General features: G+C 45.7%; 1 protein-coding gene across 1 annotated transcript in view; it reads left to right on the top strand.

The window, feature by feature from the left end:
- Positions 1 to 18,946, top strand: part of LOC115475888 (protein-glutamine gamma-glutamyltransferase 6-like) — a 46,300-nt gene extending 27,354 nt beyond the window's left edge. Inside the window, exons 10-14 of the mRNA XM_030211953.1 lie at positions 327 to 569; positions 7,220 to 7,552; positions 14,176 to 14,333; positions 17,199 to 17,332; positions 18,345 to 18,946. Of these exons, the coding sequence (XP_030067813.1) occupies positions 327 to 569; positions 7,220 to 7,552; positions 14,176 to 14,333; positions 17,199 to 17,332; positions 18,345 to 18,495 (1,019 nt within the window). The 3' untranslated portion in view covers positions 18,496 to 18,946. The remainder of the gene's footprint in view (positions 1 to 326; positions 570 to 7,219; positions 7,553 to 14,175; positions 14,334 to 17,198; positions 17,333 to 18,344) is intronic.
- Positions 18,947 to 27,855: the final 8,909 nt, after the last annotated feature.

Here is a 27,855-nt window from a genome sequence, read left to right as displayed (position 1 = left end):
ACTTTGGCTGGCAGGGGTTGGGGACCCTGCCAGCAAAGGTACCTAATGATGGCGGTGGCGGTGGGAGGGGGGGGTCGAAGGGGTTGGCAGCGAGGGGGGACCAGTGCCAAATCTACGGGGGCCCATGCCCCCATGGCACCACGTAGCTACGCCCCTGCTGCACATAAAGTTAAGAACAAAACTGCAAACTTACGCTAGTTTCTATAATGACAGCTCTGTGCATTACTGCCATTATGGAATTCCTGCTTCATCATCCAGGAACCTAAAGTTCGGTGCTCTTTCTTGAATCTACCCCTTCTAGTTTTTCCTTTGTGTCTGTGCTGTAGGAGTATATTGTTGTGGTCCCACCTCAGTCACAGCTATCAAAGAAGGATATGTGGACTTGGATTACGATACACCGTTTGTGTATTCAGAGGTGAATGCTGACCGTATGATCTGGATTTACTATAGCGACAAAAAAGCTGAGAGGGTTCACTCGGATACTCGGACGGTTGGACAATGTATCAGCACCAAGGCAGTGGGCAGTTTTGACCGTACGGATGTTACAAATAACTACAAATATCCAGAAGGTATGGAGTGCTTTACATTATTTAATTTAATGGTATCATAGAAAAATAAAGTTGAAAGAGACCTCAGAAGATCATCAAGCTCATAACCTCCAATTCTAGGCAGACGTTTTTCAGATGTTTTTGATTTATGTTCTTGTTGAATGTATGATTGTTGTACATGCTGAGATTGTCTTTATTTTCTCTAGTAAGAAAGATTTGTCTGCCTTCTTTCCTGTTACATTTGTACCCTGCGCTTTCCCACTCATGGCAGGGTCAATGCAGCTTACGTGGGGCAATGGAGGGTTAATTTTCTCTAGTAAGAAAGATTTGTCTGCCTTCTTTCCTGTTACATTTGTACCCTGCGCTTTCCCACTCATGGCAGGGTCAATGCAGCTTACATGGGGCAATGGAGGGTTAAATGACTTGCCCAGAGTCACAAGGAGCTGCCTGTGCCTGAAGTGGGAATCAAACTCAGTCCCTCAGTTCCCCAGGACCAAAGTCCACCACCCTAACCACTAGGCCACTCCTCCACTGTTGCTACTATTTGAGATTCTACATAGAATGTTGCTATTCCACTATTTCCATTAACTTTTGCCGAGCTGACGCTAAAATAAGCACGGGGGGAATGTCCTTGAGACAGCCCATTATGGGCGAAACGTGCACGTCGGACGTTTGATCCCCTGGGTCCGACAAAACCAATAAATAAAAGATAAGTGTTTGATATGAAATAAATCTATATTTAGATAAATTGAAAGAAAATAGGAAAATAAGAACCAATGAAGAACTGGATGTTCTTTTAAATCGTTCCTATCTTTAAAGGACGATTTATATCACTGAGGTTCAAGAATAGATATATGCTTTAAATACTTGGATGGAATATCTTTGCTATTAACGCTTTATATATAAATTGTTCATCATCTTTAGTATCAAGATGATATAGAGACATTGAAACCAGATTATTATTATAATATTTTGAGCTATTCCACTAGCAACATTCCATGTAGAAGTCGGCCCTTGCAGATCACCAATGTGGCTGCGCAGGCTTCTGCTTCTGTGAGTCAGACTCACAGAAACAGAAGCCTGCGCAGCTTTCTACATGGAATGTTGCTAGTGGAATAGCAACATTCCATGTAGAATCTCCAATAGTAGCAACATTACTACTACTACTACTTAGCATTTCTATAGCGCTGCCAGGGTTACGCAGTGCTGTACAAGTTTAAACACGGGGAGGGACAGTCCCTGCTCAAGAGAGCTTACAATCTAACATTCCATGTAGAATCTCCAATAGTATCTATTTTATTTTTGTTACATTTGTACCCTGTGCTTTCCCACTCATGGCAGGCTCAATGCGGCTTACATGGGGCAATGGAGGGTTAAGTGACTTGCCCAGAGTCACAAGGAGCTGCCTGTGCCTGAAGTGGGAACCGAACTCACTTCCTCAGGACCAAAGTCCACCACCCTAACCACTAGGCCAATCCTCCACTCCTTTTTTAGATGTTCATAAATAATTTTAATTTATGTTAATTTTTATTCTAATATTTGCTATGTGAACCGTTCTGATTTGCTATGCAATAAGTGACGGTATAGTAAAATAAACAATAAATGATAAATGATACCGTTTATATAATCCCAGAAAAAAAGGCTCACCTTGCCAGCTCTTAAACCTTTTGGCAATGCGTTATTCTAGACTTCTAAGGTAGATTTGTTTTCTTTAATGATTACTGTAGATCATACCTACCACCATTTCTGTCCTACTCTCAGGGGCAGTGCTCTGTACTGCAATGCAGAAGAACCTTAGTTCAGTCCTTGAATCAGGCCTTCTACTTCCCAGGTCAACTGGGACTGTAGCTGGAGATGCAGAGAAACCATGTCCATAGCCTCCAGTGGGAGGGCAGGGGATGTGGGCTGCGATCATAGCTTAAGGGTGACACCTAGTGGCTGGATTCAGGACCCATGATTGCAAAGTTCTGAAGGAGTTTTGGTGCACAGTTCCTTACTCTGAGCCTTTGTTGCAATGACCAGATTAAGTATATTAGAAACGGGATATGTAATAAAGGGGAGGAAAAAACCCAGCCAAGGTGCTGAAAATGCCTCGGTACAAAAGCTAATGTTTGAATGGGAATGAAATCTACCTTACCATCAGTCCTCCAGTCCCTCATAAAACAAGTACTATACTGATCTAAAACACATGAAGGGCAATTATATAACTGGATGCCCGCATCTATGCACCCATGCATGTACCTGCATATTATATGTGTAAACCACTTTGGTTGTAGCACAACTAGGCGATAAATCAAATTCATTACCATTACCTGTTCCCTTTCCTTCACATGCATAAATGTTACAAAGTGCTGCAAGTGTATACATATGCACAGAAGAGTCTGGCTGAGATATAAAATAATGAGTGGAATGGAATGGGTAGACGTGAATCGCTTGTTTACTCTTTCCAAAATACTAGATCTAGGGGCACACAGTGAAGCTACAAAGTAGTAAATTTAGAACAAATTGCAGAAAATATTTCTTCACTCAACATGTAATTAAACTCTGGAATTCGTTGCTAGAGAATGTGGTAAAAGCAGTTAGCGGGGTTACAAAAAGGTTTGGATAGCTTCCTTAAAGAAAAGTCCATAAGCTATTATTAAAATGGACTTGGGGAAAATCCACTGCTTATTTCTAGGATAAGCAGCATAAAATGTATTGTACTGTTCTGGGTTCTTGCCAAGTACTTGTCACCTGGATTGGCCACTGTTGGAAACAGAATACTGAGCTTGATGGACCTTCGGTCTGTCCCAGTATGGCAACACTTATGTACTTGGGATTCTGAATGGAATCTTGCTGCTCTTTGGGGTTCTACATGGAATGTTGCTACACTTTGAAGTTCTGCATGGAATCTTGTTATTCTTTAAATTCTAGAATCATGCTACTCTTTGGGGTTTCTACATGGAATGTTGCTACTATTTGAGTTTCTGCCAGGTATTTGTGACCTGGATTGGCCACTGTTGGAAACAGGATACTGGGCTTGATGGACCTTCGGTCTGTCCCAGTATGGCAATGCTTATTTTCTTATGTTATATTCTTAACATTTGCAGTGTAATTTACAGAGTACTGTAAATTGAATGCTAAATTGCCACATTAATGCCTTCTATTGACGTGGCATAAGTGGGCGTTCCAAGATGTAGGTGTGTTGTTGCTGTCTTACACGAGTTTTCTTTAACACAATCTTGATACCCAAATGTCATTAAAGAATTAGCACTCATTGCACTGCATCTAAGGTGCCTAAACCAGGGGCATAGCCAGACTTCGCTGGGAGGGGGGTCCAGAGCCCGAGGTGAGGGGGCACATTTTAGCCCCCCCCCCCCAGCATCGCCGACCCACTGCCAGTACCACCATCTTTGACCCCTCCTTGCCGATGACCCTATCGACCCCCCCTCCCGCCGCCAACCCTCCCCCGCCACAGTCTACCTTTGCTGGCGGGGGACCCCAATCCCCGCCAGCCGAGGTCCTGTTCTTCCGGCGCAAGGTTTCATTCTGTTTCTGAGTCTGACGTCCTGCACGTTGTACCCCGCCAGCAAAGGTAGCCCACGGCGACGGCGGCAGCGGAGGAGGGTTGGCGGTGGGAGGGGGGTCGAAATGGTCATCGGCAGGGGGGTCCAGGGCCAAATCTATGACACTTGGGTGCTGATGCTCAAAAGTCACCGTTAAATACCGATTGCATCTATATCCATGATTGAAATTACTGATTTTAAAACAGCATTCAATGCTCAAAGGAAATCACATGCTGTTATGTGCAGGACACACTCACAAATAATACACTCATATGGCACATTCCACACATATGTGCAGATACTATAAAAAAATGTTCCACAACTTTTTAACACTACTGCTACGTGTGGGAGACACACACACACATGCAGGTACTATTAAACAAAGCAAGCAGACGGCTCCACTGAGAAGTTGCCCTCGTGCAACAACAGTTCCAGACCTGCTGGAAAATTTTGAAGGTAGGCACTCTTTTCCGTACATTGCACGGGATGCTCATTTTAATACTAGTGAGCTTGTTGGAATACATTTGCATAGAATTGTTGGTAGCTGTTACCATAAACGATAAAAGGGACACCGAACCGCTTTGTGCGTTAGACACTGAATAACGTGAGTGCTAGACTAGCTATAACCGTCTAAATCAAATGCTGCCAAGCACAGAAAGCTTTGAGCATCAGGGCACCAGATATAGAATTGTCCCATAGGACATACAGATGGGTGGAGGATGGGTGGGCAATGGTGGGGCTCTTACCACATCGTTTACAGAATACTGTAAGTTGCATGTATCCCTGCTATATATACTTGACTGCGTTTGCACCAGTTCTATGTATAAATGTATAGTTACACTAGGATTCTATAATGGAATCTTGGTGCCCATTACGGAACAGGTTTCTCACCACACAATCTTCTGGGTATCTAAATGGAGGTGCCCAGTTATAGAATAAGAAAACTACAAACAGCACAAAATACAGCAGCCAGACTCACCTACGGAAAAACACACTTCGAAAGTGCAAAACCCCTTCTCCAAACTCTACATTGGCCACCAATTAAAGCTCGCATAACCTTCAAAATCTACTCAACCATATATAGAATTATCTACGGCCTTGCACCAAACTATATGACCGATCTTATTGATCTACCAATGAGAAACCTGATAGAAACAGCTAGATCATACTTAACCCTCCACTATCTCAAATGCAAAGGATTGAAATACAAATCTGCCTACTCCACCAGCATCTCCTTCATAGTCACCCAACTCTGGAACTCGCTGCCAAAGGACCTGAAACTCAAGAATAACTACTTAAACTTCAGGAAAACCTAAAAACACACCTGTTTAAGAAGTTCCCACCAGCCCTGGCTAATTTCAATCAACCGAGACATACCAACATGAACCTCAGAACCGGAAACAACAAAGCACCACCAACTCCAGGCTCCGCTCATTCTGCCTCGCCTCACCCTATGCTTGGAACAACCTTCCTGAGCCCTTACGCCAAGCCCCCTCCCTGCCCATCTTCAAGTCTTTGCTAAAACCCATCTCTTCAATGCTGCGTTCGGCACCTAACTCTTACCATTCAGGAAATCCAGACTGCCCCAATTTGACTACCCCTATCGGACTGACTGTTCACTTGTCTTTTAGATTGTAAGCTCTTTGAGCAGGGACTGGCCCTCTATGTTAAATTGTATAGCGCTGCGTAACCCTAGTAGCACTTTAGAAATGTTAAATAGTAGTAGTAGTAGTAGTTTCACAAACTTTTACCCATCCCTCCACAATACCTGTAAACACAGTCTACTTTATGATTAACCATTTGTATTAGAACTAAATGTCAATGCAATTGAAACTCTGTAACTGCTCCCACGTAACATGTAAGCCACATTAAACCTACCAATGGGTGGGAAAATGTGGGATAAAAAAAATGCAATAAATAGAATGTTTCATCTTCTGCTTGCTGTAGCCAAAGTGATTCCTACCTTTGTCCTTTGAAGAAATGGAGGGCTTTGATTCTCATGACCATCAAGCCAGGACTTTTATTTTACAATAGTTGCAAGAGAGTTAGAAAGTGTCAGAATGAAAACACTGTCTTAGAGAAATCCTGGCTAGATGAAGCAACCAATCAGAAGAGTGAATCTCATCACACATGCCAGAATAAAGGACATTTCATTACCGCTGGATCAGGCAACTTGCATTAAAGGATTTGTTTATTATTTATTTATCAGGATTTATTTACCGCCTTTGTGAAAGAGTTCATTCAAGGCAGTGTACAGTAAGAATAAATCAAACATAAGCAATAGTAGAATTGGAAAAGGTGCAGCGAAGGGCAACTAAAATGATAGTGGGGATGGGACGACTTCCCTATGAAGAAAGACTAAGGAGGCTAGGGCTTTTCAGCTTGAAGAAGAGACGGCTGAGAGGAGACATGATAGAGGTATATAAAATAATGAGTGGAGTGGAACAGGTGGATGTGAAGCGTCTGTTCACGCTTTCCAAAAATACTAGGACTAGGGGGCATGCGATGAAATTACAGTGTAGTAAATTTAAAACAAATAGGAGAAAATTTTTTCTTCACCCAACGCATAATTAAACTCTGGAATTCGTTGCCGGAGAACGTGGTGAAGGCGGTTAGCTTAGCAGAGTTTAAAAATGGGTTAGACGGTTTCCTAAAGGACTAGTCCTTAAACCACTACTAAATGGACTTGAGAAAAATCCACAATTCCAGGAATAACATGTATAGAATGTTTGTACGTTTGGGAAGCTTGCCAGGTGCCCTTGGCCTGGATTGGCCGCTGTCGTGGACAGGATGCTGGGCTCGATGGACCCTTGGTCTTTTCCCAGTGTGGCATTACTTATGTACTTATGTACTAGACAATTACAGCAGTAAAAATATTTAAATGACAATACAAAGTATGGCGTAGTATACTCCTTACAATGTCAACACAACACGTAATAAACCATTTTAATAGACAGCGTAGGGTATAAGCAAAGATGGAACATATAGATGGTTAAGAGAGTAAGAGGATTTAAAAAGTAAGTAGTTGAGTTTAGCTGCTGTAGATTTCCAGAAAGGAAGCAGTGAAGTTCTAACAGAGGAGCAGAATCATATGATTCAACATGAGTCTTTGTTTTTTCTTAACAGGGTCAGATAAGGAGAGAAAGGTGCATGAAAAAGCTTGTGCAAAACTGTTAGAACTTAAAGCCAAACAAGACAAGTGGAAAAAAGGGAGAAGACGGACCACTGGAGGGTTCAGCAGCAGTGAGCCAACATCACCTGGGATATCTGGGAAGTTCAAGCTGATCAAGCCCCCTGTCTTCAGTAAGGAGATCAACTTAATGCTGATTCTCACCAATCTGACTTCTGCAAGTAAGACTGTAAAGGTGAACATGGATGCTCACTCAATCCTGTATACAGGTCAGCCTCTGCATGAAATTCTGAAGGAGTCCAAATCTGCTATGGTTGGTCCCAAAGGAGGTAATTATTTGCACTATTAAAATATTTCACAGGTTTTCATTGCAAAGTAAAAATGGCAAATTTTTTGGCATAGTGTAAAACTGCACTTTTTTTCCAATTTCCTACAGAATTTTTAAATTTTGAATGAAGAAAAGAAACCTAGAAAATGTGAGCTTTCAATGCTTTGCTCTGAATTTTTACTCTATTTGTTACACTTTTTTCCCCAAAGACAAAAAAAATCATGTTTTTTGCACAAAACTTTATATCACATTCTGGTTGATTTAAAACTTAATTTTGTGTAGGTCGTCTAGGTTCCAATAGGGTGTCAAAGTCAAAGTTAGGACATTCACAATTTGCAGTGTATTTTACAAAAAGCTCAGTGAATATGGAGCCTTCTGTACTTATAAGGTCATGGGAAAAATATATGTGTTTGGCAGCACATACAGAAGAAAAAGGGGTCTTACAAAGATGTATATGCAAACAAGAGGTCTTCACTAGGGGGGAATTCTATAAATAGTGCCAAACTAATTGGTGCCGAAAAACCTCCACGTGGAGGGGCATAATTGAACGGCGCTGGTGAAATCGCTGGCCGGCCATTTTCGGAGCCAGCTCCGTGAGAGAGCGGAGCCAAGCGTATTTTGAAAATACGCTTGGCGCCAGCCAAATCGCTTGCCAGGTTACAGCAGGATCGCCAGCAGATCGCCGGGTTTAGATGAGATGGCCGGCTTCATTTTCCTGCCATAATGGAAACCGGGCCGGCCATCTCAAACCCGGCGAAATGCAAGACATTTGGATGTGGGAGGAACCAGCATTTGTAGTGCACTGGCCCCCCTGGCATGCCAGGACACCAACAGGGCACCCTAGGGGGCACTTAACAAAATTAAAAAAAAATAGCTTCCAGGTGCATAGCACCCTTACCTTGGGTGCTGAGCCCCCCAAATCCCCCCAAAACCCACTCCCCACAACTCTACACCATTACCATAGCCCTAAGGGGTGAATGGGGGCACCTACATGTGGGTACAGTGGGCTTTGGAGGGGTTTGGAGGGCTCTCATTTACCACCACAAGTGTAACAGGTGGGGGGGGATGGGCCTGGGTCCACCTGCCTGAAGTGCACTGCTCCCACTAAAAACTGCTCCAGGGACTTGCATACTGCTGTCAGGGAGCTGGGTATGACATTTCAGGCTGGCATACAGGCTGGCAAAAAAATGTTTTATTGCTTTTTGTTTTTGGGTGGGAGGAGGTTGGTGGCCACTGGGGGAGTAAGGAGAGGTGATCCCCGCTTCCCTCCGGTGGTCATCTGGTCAGTTGGGGCACTTTTTTCAGACTTGGTCCTAAAAATACATGGACCAAGTCCCGCTGGCGAAATGCTTGTTCGAGCCGGGCATTTGTTTTTCATTATAAGGTGAAACCGGCCATCTCGTAACCACGCCCCGCCCCCTTCCCGCCTTTGCTACCCTTCCAACATGCCCCCTTGAAGGTTGGCCAGCGCCGCGATGAGAAAACAGTTAAGGCTGGCCAAAATTGGCTTTCGATAATACCGATTTGGCCGGGATCAGGAGATCGCCGGCGATCTCCCGATTTGTGTCGGAAGATCGCCGGCGATCCCTTTCGAAAATGAGCTGGATAGTAATAAAGTTAGGCACAGTTTTTCGAATAGTGCCTAAGCCACCTTAAGCCCAGGGATTATGCCTATATGTTGGCATGGCCATTTGCACCAATAAAAACATGATGCAAATGCCCGCGCCTATAATTAGACATGGAACCACCTTATTCTATAATTAGGCATGCAACTAAAAGTCACACCCCTGATCTTCTCCGATCCGCCCATGGCCCTCCCATTTCCACACCTCTGTGTGTAAAATTCAGGTGTAGATCTCACATCTAAATTTATGTGCATGGCCAATACTCACGTTAAAAGCTGATTATTAGTGCTAATTAGCTCGTTATTCAGCTTAACTGTGCATGCAAATTGGGGCGCTCCCGTATTTGTGCACACACTGTTTTAGCGCTTTTTATAAAATTAAGGGGTATATGTGTAAATTGTGACGTTTGCAAAACTACATCTGCAGGGGGGAGTCAGTGAAGCGGCTAAGTTCCAAAATTCACATTCATTTGTTTTGAGCGCTAGAGATATAAGTACAATTCACCTCTCAATCACTCCTCCAAACTTCAGGTCCAAACGAGCAGTTAGCTAACTGTCAGGCATTCATTGCAGCTGGTGCAAATGCCGACAGGAAACATGCATTCCTATCACATAAAAAGAAATTCATGCATAGCTTTAAGGTCCATCTAAATCATGCCCTCTTTAAATCTGTGCACGTTGGATGCACACATGAAGATATGCAGCGCTTCTTCTAAAATGATCATGTGTACATGTATGCTAGCGTACACATTTAAATGACAGGCCCAATATTGAAAGGATTTACGCTCCTAATTTTGTGAGATTTATGCTTATACATTGGCCTCGTTCTCAAAATTTACTAGGACTGAGTGCATGACTTTGTACTCAAAATTTCACTAAACTCCTAAATTTAAGAGCATGAAAAGTGGATGGAAACAGGGATGGAGAAAAAAGTTAGGAGCTTCAGCGCCAGGGCTTTTTTTGAGGGGGTACTTGGGGGTACTGAGTACCGGCACCTTTTTCCATTGTCTGCTAAAATTGACCCATGGACCCCAGGTTTTAATGAAAGAGCTCAGGCTCTACACACCAATTCTGCCTTGTCATAGATTCTGTGACTGGTTGCAGGGGACCTGGCTACTGTGGAGTGGGTCCTTCGATGATCACCCCACCCCTGAAGGGTGGCCTGGCATTTGAGTACCGGCACCTTTTTTGCTAGAAATAACACACTGTTCAGCGCTGATTTCCAACACTAGGCAAATGAGTGAGAGGCCTAAATTTATAAGCAGACGGGTCAATATTCAGCCAGCAGTGGAACTGAATATCCAGGCAAGACTAGACATGTCACCAGTTCCAGTATTCAGCTGGGTACCCACTTAAGTGTACCTGGCCAGATCCGAGTTACCCCTCCGGTTCCGATTCCTCTCTCCTTCCAACCAAAAAGAGTATTGGTAAATCCTCCTGCCTTCGATACCACCTCTCTCTTTCTCCCCTATCCCTGAAAAAGATCCCCCAACAGTGATCCTCCCCAACCCTTCCTTTCTGTGATGCCTACTGGTCTAGCATAAAAAGGGCAGGAGTGATGCCCACAACCTCTAGCAGCAGTCTTGCCGTAATTTGGTAGGTACTGTGAGGCTTCCACCAAAGGTTGCAGCAGCCATTTTGAAGTAGGAGCTGCCCCTGCCATTCCTCCTTTTGGGGATGGAACATCAGAGGAAGGGGATGTCCCACCGCTCTTTCAGGGGTGAGGGTGGATAGTCACGCTCTTTGTAGGGGGGGGATTGAGTGGGAGAGAAGAGCACAGGATAGACATTTTCTGGCCACTGTCTGATACTCAATGCCACGGCCAGGTAGGAACCAGGCAAAGATAGGTCTGCATTTTATATGGTCCTATCTGCCTGGTTAGCTATGAGGGAACCAACACTGAGTATTGCTAGACCCCACAGATCCTTCTCAAGTCCACCCCTCTACTGCCCGGTTTTAGGTTGCCTGGTCAATGCCAATATTCTACACCATTACCTGGTGAATTACTGCTGAATATTGACAGCCCATCGAGCATAATTTAAGCGGGCAGGAGCCTTGCCCGCCCACTTAAATCTCTTTGAATATTGGCCCTTTAACTCAGATCCTCCTAAATTAAGATGAATATTCAACTGAAAATGTACGCCCGTAAATTTAGCTGAAGATAGGGCACAAACTTACAAACATAACTTAAGAACAGAAATTCAAGAGCTCAGCTTTTAAAACCTTCTAAAATTGTTTCAATACGAACGATATTGAACATGGAACAGCAGGTTTAGGGCCCCTTTTACTAAGTCCAATGCAGGCTTACCGCTCGCTAAACAGGAAGTACCGCTGGGCTACCGTTTCTGAAGGGGAATTGCGTGTTTATGTTCCCCAAGACCAATGCTGGGTTTACACCTGCTCCTGAGGATGTCTAGGTCAGGGGCGTAGCTACGGGCCCACCCAGTTTTGTCTCAGGCCCATCCTCACCTTCTCCCACCCCTGCAGTAGCGCTGCCTCCTCTCCTGCACTTCACGGTCTCTGTCTCCCACCCTCGCGGCAGCGCTTTCAATTTGCTATCAGCGCTGCCTGCCTGACAGCTGACAGACATGGCGCAACGTCCTCCTGCTCCGGGGCCTTCCCTCTGCCGCATTGATTCAACTTTCTGCTTACACAGGGTGGATTGCATGTGGCAGAGGGAAGGTCCCGGAGCAGGACGTCATCGCGCCGCGTCTGTCAGCTGTCAGGCAGGCAGCGCCGATAGAGCGCGGGGGTGGGAGACGGAGACTATGAAGTGCAGGAGAGGAGGCAGCGCCACGGTGGGAGAAGGTGAGTGGAGGCAGCGCCGATAACTTTAAATGTGCTGGACCGTGTGTGTGTGTGGGGGGGGGGGGGGGTTGTAGTGCCCACCCATCCAACCTGCTGGCCCACCCAAAAATTGTCTTCTGGCTACGCCACTGGTCTAGGTTATGTAAAGAGGTTTGTATTGTGCAGTGATATAATGGAGAGATTAGGGAAGGTCGTCCTTTTGTCTTCCAGAATTTTCCCCCTCTCCAGACACCCTCTCCCGAAAGCAATACTACAAATGATATCAGACTCTGTTATGGCTTGGGGTAATTTAAAAATATATGTTTCTAAAATAGTTGACATATATGTGTAAGTGACGGCAATGGGTACCGTCACCGCATGTAACGTGATAGTAGATGATGGCAGATAAAGACCTGTCCATCCAGTCTGCCCAACAAAATAAACGTGTAGCTGGCACAGACATGTCAGTTCTTGCATGTATTGCAGAAAAGGCTCTATGTCAGCAGATCCTTTCCTAAAATAGCATCAGAAATTAGCACGTCCTGACCTGGATATCTTCATTCCAATTTGTAGGTTCTTGCTAAAGTCTAGTTTAAAGCAGCTTTCACAGTTTAGCAGTGGCATTCCAAGGAGCAGGGTTGAGGGGGTGTTAGCATTTAAGCTTATACATTTGAAAAGGCAGATATGAGCATAAATTAACCCTGAAATAGATGTGCATAGTTTTCTTCAATGCAAAACAAAAAGTCTGCAGATAGTTTCATTCATGCACCGTTCTAAAATTAGGTGGGACTGGAGGTTGGGAGGCAGGGATAGTGATGGGCAGACTTATACGGTCTGTGCCAGAGCCGGTGGTTGGGAGGCGGGGCTGGTGGTTGGGAGGCGGGGCTGGTGGTTGGGAGGCGGGGATAGTGCTGGGCAGACTTATACGGTCAGTGCCAGAGCCGGTGGTGGGAGGCGGGGATAGTGCTGGGCAGACTTATACGGTCTGTGCCAGAGCCGGTGGTGGGAGACAGGGATAGTGCTGGGCAGACTTATACGGTCAGTGCCAGAGCCGGTGGTGGGAGGCTGGGATAGTGCTGGGCAGACTTATACGGTCTGTGCCAGAGCCGGTGGAGGGAGGCGGGACTGGTGGTTGGGAGGCAGGGATAGTGCTGGGCAGACTTATACGGTCTGTGCCAGAGCCGGTGGTTGGGAGGCGGGGCTGGTGGTTGGGAGGCGGGGCTGGTGGTTGGGAGGCGGGGATAGTGCTGGGCAGACTTATACGGTCAGTACCAGAGCCGGTGGTGGGAGGCGGGGATAGTGCTGGGCAGACTTATACGGTCTGTGCCAGAGCCGGTGGAGGGAGGCGGGACTGGTGGTTGGGAGGCGAGGATAGAGCTGGGCAGACTTATACGGTCTGTGCCAGAGCCAGTGGTTGGGAGGCGGGGATAGTGCTGGGCAGACTTATACGGTCTGTGCCCTGAAGAGCATAGGTACAAATCAAAGTAGGGTATACACAAAAAGTAGCACACATGAGTTGTCTTGTTGGGCAGACTGGATGGACCGTGCAGGTCTTTTTCTGCCGTCATCTACTATGTATGTTACTATGTATTGTATTGTAGCATTTATAACCCGCGCTTTCCCACTTGTCAGCAGGCTCAATGCGGCTTACATGATATAGCTAATTTACAAGATAAAACAAAATGAATAAAACATCTAAACATAGTATACAAAGAGGTGGACAATAAAAAGGAAGAAGGTGATAGAGGTAGGTAACAGGGAGAAGGTGAAAGTGTAGTGCTAGATAGATTAAAAACCGGAATATCTACTTTCAACTGTCGTTCTTGTGGAGTTGATATTGGTGATATTGATGAATTCTATCTTGGTGGCATCTGTAGTTGCTTCATCTATCTCCATCCTTTTTTAAAATCCATTTATAAGTGAAGGGACTTTTTCAATATTGAGTTATCTTTATTTTTACACTAGTTTTTTACCAGTTTGGTAAAGTTTGAAGATTTACACCACTGGGTAAGCCCACTAATGTCTGTATCTATTGGTTCCTGCATATTGAGAACCGAGCTAGCCTGGTTTGCCTTGCTACTATATAAAAATTGTCTGAAAAAAACAAACAAACTCTAAAGCAATAGATCTCGACTGTCTCGGGCTACTGTTTTGTCAATCATTTTCCAAGGAGCTCAACTGTGAAGCATTATGAGTGTGTTCAAATTTTCCAGAGCAACGCATTCCATTTGACATCCCTTATTCTAAATATAAGAAGTATTTAAACAACGCCGAGATGATGGAAGTGACTGCTGTATGTGAAACAGAGGATGGCATTAAAACACTGGTGCGGAAAGACGTATGTCTGGAGAGCCCTCCCATAGACATTGAGGTAATACCTGACTCTAATGTGCCGTGAGGTCGTGAATAAGGAGCGTAGTCAAGACGCAACATAACTCAGGTCAACCATTAAACATCTAATAAGACTAGAATACTTTCCTTTACCTTCGTTCTCAAATATTCTAGACAAAGTAAGATTATGGAGAATAATTTCCAAGAGCCCATATAACTGATTTTGCGTTGAAAAATCATTTTTATTGAGAGCAGAGTGCACAAGCATTGATGCATTATTCCACAACTGACACAACCATAATATGACGGAAGCATAATAACCAGACTCACAAATATCCGAAGCTCTGTCAGGAGTGATTCCCAATACCACACCACCGAAAAATCGAGTTTTCCTTCATTGTTTTTCCTTTACCCTCCTCTCCAGCTAAAATATCCTCATCCACCCACTATTAGCCAAGAACCTCTCCCCCCCCCCCCCCATGACACACACAACTCCCCACCAAAACCCATGATCCTTAGACATACCTACCCAGTAGATCATAGTAACATAGTAACATAGTAAGTGACGGCAGATAAAGACCTGAATGGTCCATCCAATCTGCCCAACAGTTACACTCATTATCAATTCAAGATTAAACAATGAACGTGACATTATACGTTTCATGTTGGCAGAAGGTCCCCTCTGGCAGATTCCACTGCTCACCCCCCACACTTACTCTGGTACCCACCAGGTGCTTCTAAGAGAGATACCAAACAAATCCTCCCAAGAAACTACCCAAGCTTGGTGAGAGCAACCTACCTCTCCCCCCACCCCTCCCAACACCCTCCCCCCTCCCATTCACATACACTAGACACACTCGTACCACTATGATTGATACCTAATGCATTCACCTAAGAAAGCTCTTCATTTGAGTAACATACTTAACACACATTTTCAAACAAAAACTACCCATAACATTTCTCTTTGAAAATTATAAATGGAAAATAGGGGCATAGCCATGGGTGGGTTTGGGAGATCCTGGGCATGTCCACTTTCGCTCAGACTCACCCAGACCCCGCTAGCTGAAGACATGCTCAGCCCACTGAACTTCCAGACCATCAGAATGCCACGGCAGTCAGTGGTAGCACTCCCAGACATCACCAGTGCCTGCACCAATCCCTGCTCAGTTTTTGCACATGCTCACTTTATGCAAGAACTGAGCATATAAACTAAGCTTGTGTAAGATTAGATGGTGGCATCTGTAGCTGGAAGCAGTACCACTGACTGTGGCAGTGATTTAATGTCCCAGGAGTATGGTGGCTTGAGGATGTCTTCAGATGGCAGGGCATGGGTGGACAGCTAAGGAAATCAGGGCCCCTTTTACAAAGCGGCAATAAGCCCAACGCGGGCTTCCCACTGGCTAAATAGTGAGGCGCCTACATTTATGCACCTAAGAAAAGGGTCAGGACAGCCAGAGGCAGCTTGTGAGAATGGCTGCCGTGCCGGGTCCCTCTGGAAAGGGAAATAAAAATTTTTAAGAAGATTGCAAGTTGAGAGGAAAGAAAGGAGACGGACTGTGGTGGGGAGAAGGGGAAGAAGTGGCCAGACTGCGTAGTAGCAATGCAGGTGGGGAGATTGGGAGGCGGGGGATCAGGGATCGGGGGCCCCCTCCTTAACTTCTGCTCTGGGCCCCACCATGTCCAAAACCAGCCCTAACCACAGTTACTCAAACAGTTTGGCTCAATGCAGATTTACAGACTAAATTAAATCAGACATTTCGGATGACACAGACTAAGCCAAGGTAAGTGCAAACACTTTAGTTTAAAAAAAAAAATCCCTAAATATCTCAGAAATTATTTTTCTATCTAGATCCTTTTTTAAAAAAAATTTCCAAATCTTTATTCATTTTTTAACAGGTACACGAGGGGCGTAGCCAGACTTCAGGGGGAGGGGGGTCCAGAGTCTGAAGTGAGGAGGCACATTTTAGCTCCCCCCCTGGCACCGCCGACCCCCCCCCACCGCCATTGCCGACACCCCGCACTGCCGCCAGCACCACCTCCAACAACTTTGACCCTCCCCCCACCGACAACCCTCTCGACCCCCCCGCCTGCCCGCTGTCACCTACCTTTGCTGGCGGGGGACCCCTACCCCCGCCAGCCGAAGTCTTCTTCCTTCATTTTGCAGGATGTCAGACTCAGAACAGAACGAAGGAAGAAGAGGACTTCGGCTGGCGGGGGTTGGGGTCCCCCACCAGCAAAGGTAGGCGATGGTGGGTGGGGGTGGGGGGTCGAGAGGGTCGTCAGCAGGGGGGGGGTCAAAGTTGTTGTTGGTGGTGCTGGCAGCGGCGGGGGGTGTTGGCAATGGCGGAGGGGGGTCGGCAATGGCGGCGGGGGGGGTCAGCGATGCCAGGGGGGGCTAAAATGTGCCACCTCACCTCGGGCTCTGGACCCCCCTCCCACCGAAGTCTGGCTATGCCCCTGGCGCGTGCTAAAAGGTTAGCGTACCTACAGCACAGCTTAGTAAACAGGGCCCTCAGTAATATAAGACTCAAATTAAATGGTACAGAGATTCCTGTGATTTGTTGTAAAAAAAACTGAGGGGGTCTTTTACAAAGGTGCGCTAGCGTTTTTAGCGCGTGCTAGAAAGTAGCACAGACTAACTGTGTAGGCGCCCATAACTGTGGGCATCTACGCAGTTAACACCTGCTAATTTTTAGCATGCGCAAAAAACGCTAGTGCACCTTTGCAAAAGGGGCCCTGAATTTGCTTCCAAACATTTTGAATAGAAGACCATGCCCAACAAAGATGTAAACAAGATCAAACTTGTCCATAGTTCCTCCAGCAAAGGTCAGAATCTTCTAACCCCCATCTAGATTTTTTTGTCTGAAATGAGAAGGTATTCAGGACAGTCTGTCTTTCTGTCTAGTTTAGGGGAAAAGCCATTGTGAATAAGCCAATTGATGTGGAGGTCAAAATCGTTAATCCAATCTCTGTGACAGTGAAAGACTGTGTCTTAGTAATAGAAGGCAGTGGTCTGCTTGAAGGACAGCTCAAGAGGAGGTACGTTTTTTTAAAAGAGTAATTTTTGTGCATAAAATGTGATAAAATCCACCTTTTGTGTCTCTGCCATTAGGGGCCCTTTTGCGCATAAGCACCTATGCGCATCCAACATGCGTCAATTTGGAACTACTCTCTGGCTACCGCATGGTCCAGTCAGTAATTCCCTATTTTTATGCACGTCCGATACGCGTGGCAGAAAAGGGACAGGAGCGAGTGAACTTCGGTCCTGCTCCACCATCACCCCCACTAGGACCACCAGGGATATAGGTAGGCCCGGAAGAGCCTATCTACATCACAGGTTGGGGGTCATTCCGAGGTGGAAGGTTTACAGTCTCATGGGCTGGGGGAAGGGGGAGGAAGAAGGGGGGATTTTACGGGAACCAGAAGGGGGATTGGGGAGACTTTGAGTTGGAAAACCTAGCTCTATGGGTCTTGGCCAAATTCAGCTAGGGCCTGCATAACTCTGGCTGAATATCGGCTGGGACCTGCATAAGCTCAGTAGACCATCCCCACCAAATTTAGCCGCTGATATTCAGTGTCAGAGCCTGGACATGGTCCAGCACTGAATATCTGGAGCTAATCTAGCTGGCAATGATCAACATTAAAAAAACACTCTTACTGGTGCTGGCTGAATATCGGTCAGATTGTTCTTATAAATATTTGATGTACATTAAAATTAAGCATTTTTTTAAGACTGATCATTTGACTCATGCCCTTAGTCTGGAACAACGGAATGATGTTTGATTCTAGGCTGAGGAACAAAAGTGTTCTCTTTCAATAGAATACGGACCCTCATTACCCTCAGTCTGAAAGCTCCTTGAGCAGGGACTGTCCTTCTTTGTTAAACTGTACAGCACTGCGTAACCCTTGTAGCGCTCTAGAAATGTTAAGTAGTAGTAGTAGTAGTTTTCTCTGTCTACTGCAATAATAATTGAAAATCTACAGACTGGGATAGACAAAAGTGCCCAGTAGTGTTTTCTAAAATGAATAATCTTTCACGCCTTCATTTTAGGGTGCCGTCCCTGGAGCCCAACGAAGTTTCCAGAGTCCAGTTTGAAATCACCCCTTCCAAAAGTGGCCCGAAGCAGTTGCTAGTTGGTCTTACTTCCAGGATGTTTTCCGATATTAAGGGATTCCAGGGTGTTGAAGTAGCAGAAGCTTAATCTAGACACCTCGCCTAGGACTGTGGATAGTGCGGGTAATAAGGTGCTCATTTTCAAAGCACATTGGGTCAAACTCTATAAATGGTGCCTTAAAAATCCACACTGAAAAACCGCGTGGTTCGCATGATTCTATAAACTACGCCTAAAGTTAGGTATAGTTTATAGAATATGCTCACATGCCATTCGTGCGACTAAAATTGAAGTGCACCCAGTTAGGTGCAAATCGGATGCATTCCATAATAGTGCACATAGTTTTTTGAAATGCCCACAATCCACCTGTTCCGTGCCCGTGGCCACACCCCCTTTTAAACTGCATGCATTAGAATTTGCACACACTGCATTCTAGAGTACATCTAGAAAGTTATACATGTGCATAGAGGTATATAAAATAATGAGTGGAGTGGAACAGGTGGATGTGAAGCGTCTGTTCACGCTTTCCAAAAATACCAGGACTAGGGGGCATGCGATGAAACTACAGTGTAGTAAATTTAAAACAAATCGGAGAAAATGTTTCTTCACCCAACGCATAATTAAACTCTGGAATTCGTTGCCGGAGAACGTAGTGAAGGCGGTTAGCTTGGCAGAGTTTAAAAAGGGGTTGGACGGTTTCCTAAAGGACAAGTCCATAGACCGCTACTAAATGGATTAGGGAAAAATCCACAATTTCGGGAATAACTTGTATAAAATGTTTGTATGTTTGGGTAGCTTGCCAGGTGCCCTTGACCTGGATTGGCCGCTGCCGGGGACAGGATGCTGGGCTCGATGGACCTTTGGTCTTTTCCCAGTATGACATTACTTATGTACATTCTAATTAAGCCAATTAGTGCCGCTAATTGGTTGTTAAGTACCAATTATTGGCGCTGATTGGCTTGTTAATCAATCAAGTTGTGCGCAGTTCGACCATGTGGCCAAATTAGCACACACAAGGCACCATATATAGAATTTGGGGGGTAGACTTAAAAAGCTACGTGAAATCATTTAAAATAAATAAACCTTCGGTTTACAGCACATATATTTTACATATTGTTTGCCCTGTGTATACTGGAATAAGAAAGATGAAGAACTTAGTCCTAAATATTTTACATGACTGAATGAAATAAAAATCGATCTTTATGACCATATTGCTAAGACTTCCTTATTAAAATCCTGTAAATCAGTATTGAATAAACACCTTGTTGAGATGTGTATGGAATGGTATGGGATTTGCGTTACAAGACGTATGAGGACAGACTTGTTGACCTGAACATGTATATACCCTGGAGGAAAGGAGAAACAGGGGTGATATGATACAGATGTTCAAATATCTGAAAGGTATTAATCCGCAAACGAACCTTTTCTGTAGATGGGAAGGCGGTAGAACTAGAGGGCACGATACGAGATTGAAGGAGGGCAGACTCAAGAAAAATGTCAGGAAGCATTTTTTCACGGAGAGAGTGGTCGATGCTTGGAATGCTCTCCCGCGGGAGGTGGTGGAGAGGAAAACGGTAACGGAATTCAAACATGCGTGGGATAAACATAAAGGAATCCTGCTCAGAAGGAGGGATCCCCAGAAGCTTAGCCGGTGGTGGGAGGCAGGGCTGGTGGTTGGGAGGCGGGGATAGTGCTGGGCAGACTTATACGGTCAGTGCCAGAGCCGGTGGTGGGAGGCGGGGCTGGTGGTTGGGAGGCGGGGATAGTGCTGGACAGACTTATATGGTCTGTGCCCTGAAAAAGACAGGTACAAATCAAGGTAAGGTATACACAAAAAGTAGCACACGTGAAATTATCTTGTTGGGCAGACTGGATGGACCGTGCAGGTCTTTTTCTGCTGTCATCTACTATGTTACTATTATGTTACTATGTGTACAGCTACAAATTAAAAACTGCTTCTATTGTTAGACTTGCTGGTAGCATTGCTTTGCTTTAGGAGTTCAAGTAATAGAGGAAAATTGTTGTTGTTTTTTTTAACTTATTTTCTCTAATTTATATTGTTTATTTATTAAGGGCCCAATATTCAAAACCCCGATAAGGAAGCCATCCAGCAGTATTCAGCAGCATTTAAGCAAGTAGCACTGCTAAATTTTGCCTGTTACTGCCGTGGCCCTGTCCACGAGGGTGGAACATGGGCGGAGTCAGTTTTTAACTGGTTAGAGTGATATTCAATCTGTTAACCGGTTAAGTAAGTACAAAGTTAGGAGAGCAAAAAACCACCACCAAGCTAACTGGGCACCAGTCTCAATATCGACCAGTTCCCGGTTAACACTCTTACCTAGATGTTTAGTGCCAGAGCCCAGACATTACCCAGCATTGAATATCTGGCGTAATTAACCTTGAGGCTGTTATTGACTTAAAAGTCACTGAATATCGGGCCCTAATTTACTGATCCTTTTTAGAGGAAATGCAACTCACAATCTGAAGCTGAAATTCTCTGTACACTAAATAAGGTCCTGTTTCAGGTTCTTTTTTGTAGTGGTGTATTTATTCCAGGTACATGTGTTGCATACTCACCTCTTGTCAGATCACCCACCCCTCCTCCACCTCCCGCCCATGCCTTAAAAACATCTTTGCCCAGGCAGCGACATTCATAGACTGCCAGTGGCCTGCCCCGGGACTTTCTCTGTGAACCGTCCCGCCCCTTCTGATGTAACTTCCTGTTTTGTGAAGGGTGGGACAGTTCACAGAGAAAGCCCCAGTGCAGGCAGCCTATCAGTGCCAAAGCTGCTGCCGCTGCCCAGGTGAAGACTAAAGTGAAGCAAGGTGATTTTAAGGTACTGGGTGGGGGGCACTCCTGCTCTCCCGCCAAAGGATCACTAGTTTGAGGATGGCTCATGCCTGGTAGCTATTAACAAAAGTAGAAAAAAGCCTTGAATTTTCAGAGTTTTGTCCTTAGCCGTTCTGGTTAAAAATGATATGAAACAACATATATTTTCCATGTTCACATGTTGTTGCAAATGAGTGGATATCCCTAGCAAACAGCCAACTGTAGCCAAAGCAAAACATAGGTCTTCAGTGTCATATAAATTCAAAGAATGATCAACACATTCTTTTACCTGCAGGAAGGATGGGCATTTTGCAAATAATCCATTTCCCCGGATGTATTTGTTTAGGTATTCCACAAGGTGTGTTTTGGAATGTATCATGTATTGTATTTTTTAGACTAATGGGCATTGTTGTTTTATTTACATGTATTTCTAATCTACCTATTCCAATTCTAATTTTAGCTCAGGGCAGAATGTAACAGTATATAAACGCAACAGTAAAAATTACAGTGCTTTGTCAAATCAATAAAAATAGAGGAGTGTGGTAGCCGTGTTAGTCCACTCTTAAGGTTATCAATAGAAATCAAACAAAATAAAACATGGAAAAGAAAATAAGATGATACCTTTTTTATTGGACATAACGTAATACATTTCTTGATTAGCTTTCGAAGGTTGCCCTTCGTCAGATATCTGACGAAGAAGGGCAACCTTCGAAAGCTAATCAAGAAATGTATTAAGTTATGTCCAATAAAAAAGGTATCATCTTATTTTCTTTTCCATGTTTTATTTTGTTTGATTTCTATCAAATCAATAAATAAATTGTAATGCAATCAAAGTTATGAATAATAAAGATGCACTGTTCATTTGAAACAGTGCACGGCTAGGGATGTGCATTCATTTGAAACAACATGGAAAATGCTAATGATGTTTCTAACCTGAAATGATAGGTTTCTTTCCAATGTTGTTAAATTTCAGCATTTCCCCCCCATGTTGATAGGTATCAGGCAACAGACAACATAACCTATGACCTCCATGGTGGAAGGAAGCTACCTATAAAAATAATAAAAAAACAAGAGTGAGGACAAATGTGGAGGAAATCCAAGAACCTTTATTGGTAATCAACTAACGACCCGACACGGCCGTGTTTCGGCATCAAAGCCTGCATCAGGGGTCAAACAAATCATCTATGGTTGTCACTCTGTTAAAAACCAAAAGAAAAGATGATTGTCATTTCTGTGTACTGCCGTCGAGGCGCTTTATAGCCGATTTCTCAACTTCTTCATTTTAAGGAAGTCTGACAACCATCTTTTCTTTTGGTTTTTAACAGAGTGACAACCATAGTAAATTTGTTTGACCCCTGATGTAGGCTTTGATGCCGAAACACGGCCGTGTCGGGTCGTTAGTTGATTACCAATAAAGGTTCTTGGATTTCCTCCATATTTGTCCTCACGCTTTTGCTTTTATTGTTTTCGTTTTGCGTGAGGATTCTCGTCCCCGCTTGTTGCTTTCCATCCAGAAGGAAGCTACCTTCCAGGAAGAGATTGACTCTTGAGAGTCTACTATATCCAGCCCATAGCTAGCTATATTAATCTTAATCCATGTTTCCTGAGTGGCTTTTTGCCATCCGTAATCCTTGCTTGCCGTTTTTTGGCTAGATGCACTTCTTGGAGGTACAATGACATAAATGAGGTCCTTTTACAAAGGTGCGCCGAAAAATGGGCTGCGCTAGTATAGGTGCATGTTTTGGGTGTGCACAAATCCATTTTTCAGCGTGCCTGTAGAAAAATGCCTTTTTAAAATTTTTGCCGAAAATGGACCTGCAGCAAAATCAAAATTGGCGCGCGTCCATTTTGGGTCTGAGACCTTACCGCCGCCCATTGGCTTAGCAGTAATGTCTCATGCGGTAACCGTGCAGTAATCATCTACACTCGTAGAGTGACAATTACCACCCGGTTTCCGCTGCGTGCAGGAAAATAAAAAATAATTTCCGGCGCATATAGCGGATGCACTTAAAAAATGAAATTGCCGCCCAGGCCTCGCAGTATCTGGATGGTAACTCCAAATTGGACGCGTGTAGGTGCCTACGCAGCTTAGTCAAAGGGCCCCTAAGATATCCCTTCTTCTTGTCCTGTCAGATCATTTGAGTCTAACTAGAAAGGACACATCGGGCTTCTTTCCAGTATCATTAAATTCAGCTTCCCCCCACCCCTCAGTGGCGTAGCAAGGGCGGGGCGGTGGGGGCGGTCCACCCTGCATGCACGCCACTAAGGGGGTGTCGGCTCCGCTGGTTCCCTGCTCCCTCTGCCCCAGAACAGGTTACTTCCTGTCCCGGGGCAGAGGGAGCAGGGAACCAGCGGAACTGACACCCCCCCCAGTGGCGTGTACACGGCAGGCAAGAATGCACTCAGGGCGGGGTTGGGTGATGCGCTGAGGGGGGTTGATGTGCCAAGGGGGTTTGATGCGCCGAGGGGGGGGTGATGCGCTGAGGGGGGGTGTCATGCTGCACCCGGGGGGGGGGGTTCGCAGCGGCAAACCACCCCGGGTGGCAGCCACCCTTGCTATGCCACTGCCCCCCCCTTAGTATTAATAGATATCAGGAGCAGTGGCGTACCAAGGGGGGGGCAGTGGGAGCAGGGAACCAGCGGAACTGACACCCCCCCAGCGGCGTGCACACGGCAGGCAAGAATGCACTCAGGGCGGGCTTGGGTGATGCGCCGAGGGGGGGGTTGATGCGCCAAGGGGGTTTGATGCGCTGAGGGGGGGGTTGATATGCCGAGGGGGGGTGATGGCTGAGGGGGGGTGTCATGCTGCACCCGGGGGGGTGCGCAGCGGCAAACCACCCCGGGTGGCAGCCACCCACGCTACGCCACTGCCCCCCCTTAGTATTAATAGATATCAGGAGCAGTGGTGTACCAAGAGGGGGGAGGGCAGTGGGGGCAGTCTGCCCTGGGTGCACGCCGCTGGGGGGGTGCCGCGCACCTGTTGGCTCTTCATTTTCATGCTCCTTTTGCCCCGGAACAGGTTACTTCCTGTTCCGGGGCAGAGGGAGCATGAAAGTGAAGAGCCGGCAGGGTTAGGGTTAGGGTTCTTTCACCGGGGGATCGGGGGTTCTTTCGCCGGGGGGGGTCGCGCTGTTCTGGGGGGGCGCTGCACCCGGGGGGCGGGGCGCATCGGCGATCTGCCCCGGGTGTCAGCCCCCCTAGGAACGCCACTGATCAGGAGCAAACCAGTTTTGAACGTGTTACCATTTGGATAGGGAGCAGCTGTTTCCCATTAGAAGCCACTCTGCTCTTCGGGAGTCATTTATAGCCAGTCCATTTCTAGTTGGGTCTAGTGTTACTGTGACAGAATGAACCAGCGAATTTGCCCAAATTTAAAAGAAAAAAAAAAAAACAATAGAAGAACTCAGCTAGATTTGGTCAAACCTGAAAGTACAGGGAGAAAAAAGGCAGGTTCCTTTCCAATTTTAGCATTTTTCCCAGCGTTAATCACTATTGGCCCTCAGGTGAAAAGACAAGCACATTCGAAAAAGAGTATTTCTGTCTCTTGAGATCCCGTCACAACCAGTTTATTCCTAGCTGGGTCTTGTACTTCTGGTAATGTGAGTTCCTTTTTTCCTGACTGGTCCAGCAGGAACTCATTTAGGGCAGTCTCGAACATTTCTGCCCTGCCTCGGGGCCTGTTTCCTCTTGCTTTAGTATCTTCTTATCCAGTTGCACCCTAAAAAAAAAAAAAAAAAAAATTATAAAAAAACCATGAAACAAAACAAAAATTATAAAAAGAAATGAAACGAACTGAAACTAAACAAAACAGGCTGCACCTTCCTATGCACAACTAACACTGGTCTATGAAATGTAGCATCTAAAATCTTTCAACTCTACTTACGAGTCCACTTTCACACAGTATGGCGGCTTAAACCAAGACCTATTCACCTGAGTTCTTCAACACAGATAATTGATCCCCCATATGATATTGCTATAGTAACATAGTAGATGACAGCAGAAAAAGACCTGCATGGTCCATCCAGTCTGCCCAAGAAAAACTCATATGTGTATACCTTACCTTGAATTTGTACCTGTCCTTTTCAGGGCACAGACCATATAAGTCTGCCCAGCAGTATTTCCCGCCTCCCAACCACCAGTCCCGCCTCCCATCACCGGCTCTGGTACAGACCGTATAAGTCTGGCCTCCCCTATCCTCGCCTCCCAACCACCACCCCCTCTTCCCCCCACCTGCTCCGCCACCCAATTTCAGCTAAGCCTCTGAGGATCCATTCCTTCTGCACAGGATTCCTCTATGCATATCCCACACGTTTGAATTCCTTTACCGTTTTCATCTCCACCACCTCCCGCGGGAGGGCATTCCAAGCGTCCACCACCCTCTCCGTGAAAAAATACTTCCTGACATCTTTCCTGAATCTGCCCCCTTATGCCCTCTGACGTTGTTTTGATAACTAAGAATGAAGGGCGGCAAATCAGTGGTGACCTACATAGTTATATCAAGGCTAAAAAAGCATGTGGTGAAGGTGCCACTGCCAGAAAAGGCTGGCAGGCAACACGACCAGTTTGCAGCAGATCACGAGGTCATGGAAGAACTGAAATCAATGAAAGATCTCTTATGTTCTCATATGGACATTTCTCATTGCATATGGGAAGAAGTTGAGGAGGAGGAGGAGGAGGAGGAGCGCTCAAATGGACACTTTTGACCACTGCACGTCAAAGCTGGAGTTGGCCCTCCCACACGTTAAGGTAAACACCCTTAGCCATTAAAAAGTTGCAAGCAGATTGCAAAGATTTTGCAAAATCCCAGTAGGAGGTAACTCCCTACGGACATATTTTTCCAATATTTCCACTAGCGTCGAAAATGGCAGGGGTTGGAGCTACCATCAGCACCCACGATGGACTGGCGGTAATTCCAGATGGCTGAGCGATAAGCCCGCATTGGGCTTACCGCCACTTAGTAAAAGGGAAAGGGAAGGGAAATGTGACTTGATATACTGCCTTTCTGAGGTTTTTGCAACTACATTCAAAGCGGTTTACATATATTCAGGTACTTATTTTGTACCTGGGGCAATGGAGGGTTAAGTGACTTGCCCAGAGTCACAAGGAGCTGCAGTGGGAATCGAACTCAGTTCCCCAGGATCAAAGTCCACCGCACTAACCACTAGGCTACATAATGAGAATTTTACATTTAATATGATGACTAATCATTAGCTAGGGTGCTTCTTCGAGAATGTTACCTCCAATAATAGTCAGGTTAATTACATAAAAACTCACCAGAATGATTTTGCTAATTATGAATTTCCAATTTCTGAATCATGGGTAGGATTACAAAAGTCAGTCAGTGGTTGGCAGGTTTGAGGAACATGAGTACAGGTTTTAAGCCGTTCATCTCAAACTGTAAAGAAGCTGGTTTATATACCTCAAATACAAGACGTATCTCTGTAGAGCAGTGGCGTACCAAGGGGGGGGCGGTGGGGGCGGTCCGCCCAGGGTGCATGCCGCTGGGGGGTGCCGCGGCGCGTGCCTGCTGCATGAGTTTACTAAGTTCTCTCGTTCGCTGCAGCTCCCTCTGCCGTTCCGGGGCAGAGGGAGCTGCAGCGAACGAGAGAACTTAGTAAACTCGCAGCAGGCGCGCGCTGCGGCACCCCCCCCCCCAGCGGCATGCACCCGGGGGGGGGGCCCTTTCGCAGGGGGGTGTCTTTCACCGGGGGGGGGGGTCCTCGCTGCATCGGGGGGGGGGGGGCGCTGCACCCGGGGGGGCGGGGCGCCGCCCCGGGTGTCCGCACCCCTAGGAACGCCACTGCTGTAGAGCACTTAAAAAACTGCCAAAACTATTAGACTCTGCAAAGCTTTTCACAAAGCGAGGACTTGAGAAATCAGGTAACCAGAATTACAGGTACTACTGGATCTAATTTCAGTAATGCATAGCAATGCAGTGATTTCAAGGATAATGGTGAAGAACAAGCAATATATTATAATAGCATCACCAATTTCAGGTCACTCTGGGATAAATTTTCAAAAATGCTTAGCAACCTTTTGTGCAGGTGAAACAGTGAACCTGGCTAAGGATACCCTAAGGTAGGGTTGCCAACTGGATCCAGATTCACCCAACAGGGTTGATCCAGCCCTGGGATTACCCTATTGCATGTAGGGACATGCAAGTCTGATTTCTCCATTGCATTCCCTGAGACAGTGGTTCCCAAGCCTGCTCCTGGAGGCACCCCAGCCAGTCAGGTTTTCAGGACACCCACAATGAATATTCATGAGAGAGACTGACCTGCAGTGGAAGCGGTGCATGCAGCTTTTTCTCTTATGAATATTCATTGTGGGTATCCTGAAAACCTGACTGGCTGGGGTGCCTCCAGGAGCAGGTCCAGGAACCCCTGCCCTGAGAAAAGCAAGACTACAATTCCCTATATGCAATGGGGTAAAGCCAGCACTGTATCAACCCTGTCAGGTGAATCTGGATCCAGTTGGCAACCTTATAACAAGGCGAGCAGATTTCAAATTACCTGAAAATATAAATCATATGAGTCCAGTATAGTTTTCCGTACTTTTAAAAGCCCAGCATGTTCTGATGATGGCATTGGGGCAAATAGGTAACCAAAACAAGAAAAATG

This window comes from Microcaecilia unicolor, chromosome 8 (genome assembly GCF_901765095.1).
Source record: "Microcaecilia unicolor chromosome 8, aMicUni1.1, whole genome shotgun sequence".
Taxonomy (NCBI): domain Eukaryota; kingdom Metazoa; phylum Chordata; class Amphibia; order Gymnophiona; family Siphonopidae; genus Microcaecilia; species Microcaecilia unicolor.
This window is presented reverse-complemented; position numbering and strand designations above follow the sequence as displayed.